The sequence below is a fragment of the Cucurbita moschata genome, unplaced genomic scaffold, assembly GCF_002738365.1.
Source record: "Cucurbita moschata cultivar Rifu unplaced genomic scaffold, Cmos_1.0 Cmo_Scf00040, whole genome shotgun sequence".
Classification (NCBI taxonomy): Eukaryota; Viridiplantae; Streptophyta; class Magnoliopsida; order Cucurbitales; family Cucurbitaceae; genus Cucurbita; species Cucurbita moschata.
This window is the reverse complement of record NW_019268556.1, coordinates 1,463,651-1,472,658: the sequence shown is the minus strand read 5'-3', so window position 1 is coordinate 1,472,658 and position 9,008 is coordinate 1,463,651. Positions and strand designations below refer to the sequence as shown.

Below are 9,008 nucleotides of genomic sequence, written 5' to 3'. Positions count from 1 at the left end.
TAAAAAAAAATAAAAAAAAAAAAAAAAAAACCAATGAAAACCAATAAAAATTGAAAAAAGAAATTGAGAAAACTAAAAAATGTGTACCCACGAACACAATTTTGATATTGGAGAAAAGAAAGTAAAACCTTTAAAGCGTCTCCTGGCTATATTGGCTAATTTAGGGAATGATCATGGGTTTATAAGTGAGGAATATTATCTTCATTGGTATGAGGCCTTTTGGGGAAGTCCAAAGCAAAGCCACGAGAGCTCATGCTCAAAGTGGACAATATCGTACCATTGTGGAGATTCGTGATTCCTAACATGGTATCAGAGTTATGCTCTAAACTTAGCCATTACAATAGAATCCTCAAATATCGAACAAAGGGTGTACTTTGTTCGAGGGCTCTAGAGAAAGGAGTTGAGCCTCGATTAAGGGGAGGCTGTTTGAGAGCTCCATACGCCTCCCCCACAGTATACTTTCTATCTCTATTGGCATGAGGCCTTTTGGGAAAGCCCAAAGCAAAGTCATGAGAGCTTATGCTTAAAGTGGACAATATCATACCATTGTGGAGATTCGTGATTCCTAACATGGTATCAGAGCCATGCCCTAAACTTAGCCATGACAATAGAATCCTCAAATATGGAATAAAGGGTGTACTTTGTTCGAGGGTTCCAGAAAAAGGAGTCAAGCCTCGATTAAGGGGAGATTGTTCGAGAGCTCCATAAGCCTTAGGGGAGGCTTAAAGTGTACTTTGTTCGAGGATTGTTGGGAGTGAGTCCCACCTTGGCTAATTTTATAAGAGAGGAATACTATCTTCATTAGCATGTGGCCTCCTTTTAACCAAGCCCTTTTGCCATTTGGCTCACAGAAGAGCATCGGTAGTTTCACTAGAAGCTACAGCATTGGCCATAGTGGTGGCTCTACTATCACTATACTCAACAACTGCCCCTACACGATTTGGGCAGCTATAATAGACACCAGCCGAAGTTTTGGTAGCGGTCGACGTCTCGACAACGGCGAGGCTTGGACCTTGAATATGCTCGACAATTCGGCAGGACGCGCTTGGGGCAGAACAAGTTGTTCCTTCGATGGCTCGGGGAGAGGATTTTGTGAGACAGGTGATTGTGGCAGAGTTCTCAATTGCCAAGACTTCGGCACACCGCCCCTAACTCTAGCTGAATTTTCTCTCAATCGAGCTAACAATTTGGATTTCTTGGACATCTCTCTTGTTGACGGGTTTAATATTCCAATCAAATTCAGTCCGAAGACGGCCTATGGATGCAGTAGGGGAGCCAGTTGCGCCACGGATGTCAATGGGCAATGCCCTGTGGAGCTGAGGGCGCTTGGCGGCTACCGTAGTCCATGCACGGTGTTCAAGACCGACGTATATTGTTGCGTTAACTCAACGACGAAGTGTGGGCCTACGAGTTATTCAAGATTTTTTAAAACTTTGTGCCCTGATGCTTATAGCTACATATTGGATGAGGAATACGTTGATGTCAATGGGCATTGCCCTGTAGAGCTGGTGGCACTAGCTACGACGTCGTATTCTGTCCTTCGTAACACGTAACATGTAACATGTAATTGTCAGTGCTTTCAAGATATACTTTCTTCGTTATCTATATCCTCTCTATACATACCTGAAGTCATTAATAAAAAATCTTTGACAATATTTCTCCTTTCAGTATCTCTCTCCTATTTCTGTGTTCATCTTGATCGAGTGTGGGTCGATCCTAACAACTGGTATCAGTTCGATGGATCTGATTTCAGTTTCTGGAAGATGCAAATTAAAGATTATCTGTACCATAAAGATCTTCACGAACCTCTGTTGGGGGTGAAGTCGGATACCATGACCACGAAGTAATGGAAGCTCAAGGATTGTTAGGCCTTAGGGTTGATCCGGTTGACACTGTCTAGAAACATGGCGTTCCATATCATCAAGGAGAAGACAACGTCAGATCTGCTAAAGGCGTTGTCGAATATGTACAAAAAATTGTCGACTATGAACAAGGTGTATTTGATGCAGAGATTGTTTAATCTAAAAATGTCTGAAGGTGGATTTGTTGTTAACCATATAAACGAATTCAATATGATTGTAAGTCAACTGAGTTGGGTGAGAATTAATTTCGAAGATGAAATTAAGGCACTAATTTTGATGTCATCTTTACCCGAGTCGTGGGATATTATTGTTGCCGCGATCAGCAATTCTCGAGGATCTGAGAAACTAAAGTTTGATGAAATCCAAGATGTAGTTCTCAGCAAAAGTATTCGCAAGTGAGAAATTGGGGATTCATTTGGTGGTGCTCTCAGTGTTGACAAAAGAGGAAGAAGTAAATCGAAGGGTCCAACCAAAGGTCAATTAAAATGAAAAAATTGTGAAAATTTTTCAAACTGACCAAACGTAACTTGTTGGAGTTGTAGAGAAATAGGTCACTTTCAGACCGATTGTATAAGACCAAAGATGAAGCAGAATCACAAATCAGGGATGACACTGATTCTATAAATTCAGCAACGATAGAATTTTGGATTATTTTATTTCGGTGCATCTTTTTATTTGTTTCCAAATAAAGAATTGTTCCAGAATTTCAATTTTGAAAATTTCGAGAAGGCGTATTTTGCTGACAACAAAGTCTTGGATATTGAAGAAAAAGGGGATGTCTGCATAAAACTACGACATGAAATCAGTGGACATTAAAAGATGTTAGATATATTCCTGGTCTCAAGAACCTGATCTCTATTGGTTAGTTGGATAGCACGAGATATGCAATAGAGTTTGGAGGTTGGGAAGAAATCGTGTTAGATTGCGAATGGTGCATAAAATTTGAAACCTTATACATCATTGTATGAACATGGCTGTTGTTGCTGAGAGTGATTCAAATTCAAGGCTATGGCTCAATAGACTTAGACATATGAGCGTCAAATGAATGAAGATATTGACTGCGAAAAGAGTTTTAGAAGGTATGAAATTTGTTGATACGAGTCCTTATGAGAATTGCGTTAGGAGCAAACATAAACGAGTTAGCTTCACAAAGACTGCTAGGGAATTGAAGAAGTGCAGTTGGAAATGGTCCATACAGATGTTTGGATGCCATCTCCAGTTCCATCACTTGTCATATCAAAGTTCTACGTCACCTTCATCGTGATTTTAGCAGAAATGTGTGAATTTATTTCAAGAAGTGGAAAGTTGAAATTGAAAATTTAGGGTCGTTAGTAGGGACTCTAAGAATTTTTCTTAGTTGTGCTTCAAGACTTAACAAAGAACTCTTAAAACAAGAACCCGAGTTATTTCGAGAATAAAGCACTTTCGAAGACGAAAGCTTCTTTTAGAGGTATATGATGTAACCACCGTAAAATAATAATAATAAATAAATAAATAAAATAATAATAATAATAAGTAAATAATAATAAAAATAAATAAATGATCCCTCCCTCCCTCCATCTTCCCCAAATATCTCTCTCCCAATGGAACTACATAATGATCCGCCATTCAACCAAAAAAAAAAACAGTTGAAAACCGTTTTAGTATAGACTGTCGCAAAAAAGCAGTATTCTCACCACTGACGGAACCTAGCTTTATGTTTAAAGGCAAAAGTACCGAGACTACTCCAAAGGTAGTCTCGATGATGAAAACAAAGAGATTAGTCCAACAAGGCAATTGAGTTATATTAACATGTGTTGTAGATGTCACGGAAAAGAAAATGACCAAGGAAGCTTCATAGATGGCAATATCGTGTAGTATGCTATAAATATTAAAAGTAGTAGTGTCCAAAGAAAATTCTATCACGTTCATATGTAAATATGAGATTAAAATATGAACAAAAAAAAAAAAAAAAGTGATTTGGGCTTACCACTTGGAAAAAAAAATTGAATTAACACCATAAACTTTGAAAACGTTGTATACTTGATTGGTGAATCACATAAGTGCTTTTAATGGAAGCTGAGCTTTGGAAGCAGTGAGATGTAGGAAACCTCCCTGCCTTAATACAAATTGGAAAGTTTTAAAACTACAACCGCAAATATGAAAGTTATGAGGTGATTTAAAAGTATCGAGCCACATTTTGGATGAGACATTACAATCATGATCAAAATTTTATAGGTATATATGGAGAGGGACTGCAGTATGAAATTGTCAATATGCCTTAAATTTAAGAAACCATGATTTAAGATAGATTTGGACGGGAGGTACACGAGGATTTCAGAGGTGGGACATTGTCTGTAAATCAATTAGAAGTTTCGTGGTAATCTTCCCTATACCCTTACACGAATGCATTAAAATGAGACTTTGAGGATGCATGGGCAAAGAGGTTAATTATTGAATCTTTAGCAAAGTTTAGGGAATTTGTGATATGAACCACGACCAAGAAATTTCCATACCTCAAGGTCCAATTATAAGGATAGAGCCAAGAAGCTACAACAAACCTTGTACACTTATATTCTAGCTATGGTGAGCTCATCAAAGGAAATTCTAAAAGACGTTGGAGACCTCCCTTATGTGTTGTGCAAAGTTGAGCTTTAAGAAAGAGATGCATTAAATGACATTTAATGAACTCAACTAAATTTACGGAACTAGTCCAATGATGACTAATAAGCCAATTTCATTCCTTGCATATTTTATTATAATTTAAATATTTGTTTGTCATATTTAACTAGTTTTTAATATAGGAGTTCAGGTTATATTGTAACCCACATACGTTACCATATTTCACCGTTAACTAACCCTTTTAATACAGAGGTTATGGGTATTTCTTATTTACTAGCCCATTTAATTTGGGAGTTATGTGTGACCTAGGTTAAGTTGTAAAGGCGAGATAAAATCTTCTTTTCTTTGGTGAGAGACATCACATTTTAGAATTAAAAAGAATAAAATTTCTATTTTTTTTAGCTTTTTTGAGAGCTAAGATTTTCTTTACAAATTCTTGTGTTTAGAACTTCATACTAAAGTCATTCAAGTGGTATTGATCAAACCTCTCGTGGAGTGATTCGAATCACTAGTTTTCTTTACTTTTGATCTTGATCATCAAGGTAATCCGTTCCATACTTTTCCTTGAGTTGATTCCATATCATTTGACTTGGATGACAATGTAATGCAGGAAACTAGTAAAACTATTGATCTAGTTGTTAGAAGAAAGCAATCATCATGAAAAAAAAGTGAGGATCTTGGGATTAAGGTTAAGTAAGTTTGTCAACCTTAGCGTCCACATGAACATTGATTTCAATGAAACGTCTGAGCCACAAACCTACTAAATGAGTTCTATTGTTCGTAAAATGTTAGGAGAAGCCTCAATATGTCATGATAAGGTTATGTATGAAGTTTGGTGACCATGAGATTATGAGAAGAGGATAAACTAAGGGTAGGTGTAAAATTACTAAAATGCCTCTATAATTACATATCGCTCACTTATGACCAAAGTGATCTCTAAATGACATGAAATTTAATGAGGAGCCTTATGATATGGTTTAAAGAGATTATATAAAGTTACAAAGCCATTGGAATATGTCGAAATTAAACCAAGATTTGGAGTGGTAAATGACCAAAATACCCTTATGAAAATGATAAGATGCTTTCAAGATCCTATAAGACTCAAAATACTATATAAATTTATATGAGACTCATTTATGATATTAAGGGTAAGTATACAAGATTTTAAGAAGATTCGGAAAACTTTGGAATGTGAATCAAGATAACAATTTGGATTTGTTGGATATCTCTCTTGTCAAAGGCTTCAATATTCCAATCAAATTCAGTCCGAAGACGGCCTATGGATGTAGTAGGGGAGCCAGTTGCGCAGCGGATATCAATCGACAGTGCCCTACAGAGCTGAGGGCGCCCGGCGGCTGCCAAAGTCCATGCATGGTGTTCAAGACCAATGAATATTGTTGTGTTAACTCGACGATGAAGTGTGGGCCTACGAGTTATTCGAGATTTTTTAAAGCTTTGTGCCCTGATGTTTATAGCTACCCATTCGATGATGAAGCTAGTACGTTGACGTGCCCTGGTGGTACTGGTTACGACGTCGTATTCTGTCCTACGTAACATGTAACTGTTGTGTAATTTAAATTTGAACTAGTATTTTGACAAGAGAAGCCATCAAATATCTTCGACTAACAACATTTTTAGTTTCTATTTCATAGATGCATTGATTTTGTGATCTAATAAACTTTAGCGAGTAGAACAAATTACTAACTTATATAGTAACTTTAAAATAATTGTTACTCGACTTAGTAAAACAAGTTACTAACTTATGGAGTAATCTTAGGAGAATTGCCCGTTACTAACTTATGAAGCAACTACAGAAGAATTGGTAGCAGTTGTCAGATTGTGGACCAAGTTGTTCTGTTGTGGACCAAGATTTGTGCTTTAAACAAGAAGATTGTTAGTGATTCTTAACTTGAGGAGAACGTTTAGGAAGCAAGTTAGTGCTTTTTTTCACTATAAATACACATGAGAAGAACGTCTTTTTTTTTTTCACAACAACAACAAAGTTGAAAAGCTAAGTGCTTAAGGTTTCTTTGTTTCGAAAGATCTCTCCGCTCAAGTTGTTCTTCCTGCTTCAGTTATTTGTTTTGACATATTTCGATCGTGGGTCATTTTCAATATTTGGTATCAGAGTTAGGATGCCGAAACAAATGTCGTCACCACACAAAGTTGTCAGAGGAGATGTGACAACGATTAGGAGTGGAAGGGAGGGGAGTGTAACGCTCATGTACCCGTTACTCACGAAGAGTAACTAGCAACATGGTCGATAAAAATGTGTGTTAACTTACAGGCATAGGGCATGTGGGACGAAGTTGAGGAGCGTAAGGATAGGATGGCTCTTGTTGCCATCTACCAAGCAGTCCCAGAGAACGTTCTTCTCATGTTGGTAGAGAGGGACTCGATAATGGCAGCATAGGAGACGCTGCAATTAATACATGTGGGTGTCAAGGAAGCAAAGGTGCAGACCTTGAAGAGTGAGTTCAAGGCTATCCGCATGAAGGACAGTGAGTCAATAGAAGACTTTGCCATGAAGTTGACGATGATCGTCAATGGCATCCGTTCATTAGGCGACATGGTGGAGGAGATCTTCGTCGTCAAGAAGTTCCTTCGAGCCATTCTCCCAAGATTCAATGCAAATTATTACCTCCATCGAGCAGTTCAACGACCTCAAGAACATGTCAGTTGCAAAGGTCGTTGGTTATCTTAAGATCCATGAGGAGAGACTTCATGGCTATGAAGACAAAGAAGAGGAAAAACACCTCTTACTCACACATGAGGAGTGGCTCACATGGACGAAAATAATGATGCGACTGACAATTTTTTTTTTCAAGTACGAGGGGACATGGCAGCCATAACAAGAAAACAGAGTCGTGGTCGTGGTCGTAACATGGCCGCAGACATGGTGACAGAGGATGCCGTGACAATACCTCACAAACCCATGACAATGCCAACGGCTGAAAGAACAAGAGTATGATCAAGTCTTACTCTTATGGAAAATATCAGCACTATGCGGTAGAGTGCCGCAAGAAGAAGCAAGATGAAGAGGTAAACCTCACACTCACGCAAAATCAAGATCCCGTGGCGAACCTTCTCACAAGAGGAAAAGACCGAGTGGTGACCAACATGTGGTACCTTGACAACGGAGCAATCAACCACATAACCGAAGATCGAATATAGTTCGATTGATGCATTAATTGGAAAGTACATATTAGGGGTTTGAAAAGAAAAACGATTAAACATTGAAACAGAGATTAAAGAATATTCCGGTGAAACATTGCAATGAAATCCCTCATCTCCTTAATCATTAGAGAATATTCCGGCGGATCCTCAAAGCTAAAGAATCCATGGACGCCGTTCGTAAACACCACCAATTTCACCTCCTTTCCCATTCTCTTCAGCTCCTCGTAGTACCTCCTCTGCCGATCTATCAGTAAATCCAATCCTCCGGCCAAAATAATCGTCGCCGGAAAATTCCTCAGCCCGGAGACATCCCTTCCGTTCGGTCCATTCACATTCGCCGCCGCGTGATCCCGGTCTTCCCCCGCCGGCAAAAACGCCTTCCAGAACCAATCCGCAAGTTTCAGAGTTAACGGAGGCTGATTACAGAGCCGAATCTCCGACTCTGTTCTCTCCTCTCCGCCGAAAAACGGCTGCGACGCTATAAACCCAATTACCTTCACTCTCTTGAAAGCGTACTCGCTCGCTCTCACTGCCACGTGGTGCCCTAGATTCCCCCCGGCGCTTTCCCCCAAAATAAAGCAACGGCTCAGATCTGCCTTACCCAACAATGGATCGTCGTCGTCCATTTCGTCGATGAATTTCACGGCGTCAAATCCGTCGTCGTATTGGCAGGGGAATCGGAACTGAGGAGCGAGACGGTAATTCACGGAGATTACGACAGCTCCGAGTTCCTTACTGAAACGGCGGGCGGCCATGTCCATTGACGTGGCGTCGGCAGAACCGAAGGCGAAACCGCCGCCGTGAAAGTAGAAAATTACCGGCGGCAGGACTGAGTCCGTGGCGGCGACGGTGGGGGTGAAGATTCGGAGGAAGAGATCACGAGAGTCGTCGATTGTGAGATCGGAAGAGGAAACGGCGTGGATTGAATTGGGATTGGGAGGGATTTTGGGGTCGAGGAAATTGAGAAGCCGGCGATTAACGGTGAGATCTGATCGGATAGAAGCGTTGAAGAGTAGGGCGGCGAATCGGAGAGTAAGGCGGTGCTTCCATGGAAGTTGGGAGGTGGAAATCTCCGACGAAACACTGGACGGCTGCATTTTCACTTCCTTCACTCTTACCTATGCAACCTGTATTTAAGTTTTTTTCTTTTTTTCATTTTTTATAATTATTGAAATTTGGGGTTTCTATGTCTGGTGGGACCTAACTCAATTGTTCGGGTGGTAAATATTTGAGCTCAATTTTTTTTTTTAATTGAAATTAGGGGTTCCTAAGTCAGGTCCGGACCCAACTCAATTGTTCCAGTGGTAAAATTTTTAGCTCAAATTTCTTTTTTTTTTTTTTTAATATTGAAGTTAGGGTTCCTATGTC

General features: G+C 39.5%; 2 protein-coding genes across 2 annotated transcripts; one reads left to right on the top strand and one right to left on the bottom strand.

Annotated features, from left to right (window-relative positions):
• Window positions 1-806: 806 nt before the first annotated feature.
• LOC111432752 (protein P21-like) lies at window positions 807-1,553 on the top strand. The gene has a single exon (XM_023069686.1). It carries the CDS (start codon window positions 807-809, stop codon window positions 1,551-1,553), a length of 747 nt encoding a protein of 248 aa, XP_022925454.1.
• Window positions 1,554-7,567: 6,014 nt separating this feature from the next.
• Window positions 7,568-8,773, bottom strand: LOC111432777 (probable carboxylesterase 18). Its single transcript, XM_023069723.1, has one exon. It carries the CDS (start codon window positions 8,735-8,737, stop codon window positions 7,712-7,714), a length of 1,026 nt encoding a protein of 341 aa, XP_022925491.1. The 5' UTR covers window positions 8,738-8,773; the 3' UTR covers window positions 7,568-7,711.
• Between the last annotated feature and the right edge of the window lie 235 nt (window positions 8,774-9,008).

Bases quoted from the DNA above. Each gene is read 5' to 3' on its own strand.
- LOC111432752 (XM_023069686.1), top strand. From the start codon at position 807: ATGTGGCCTCCTTTTAACCAAGCCCTTTTGCCATTTGGCTCACAGAAG.
- LOC111432777 (XM_023069723.1), bottom strand. From the start codon at position 8,737: ATGCAGCCGTCCAGTGTTTCGTCGGAGATTTCCACCTCCCAACTTCCA.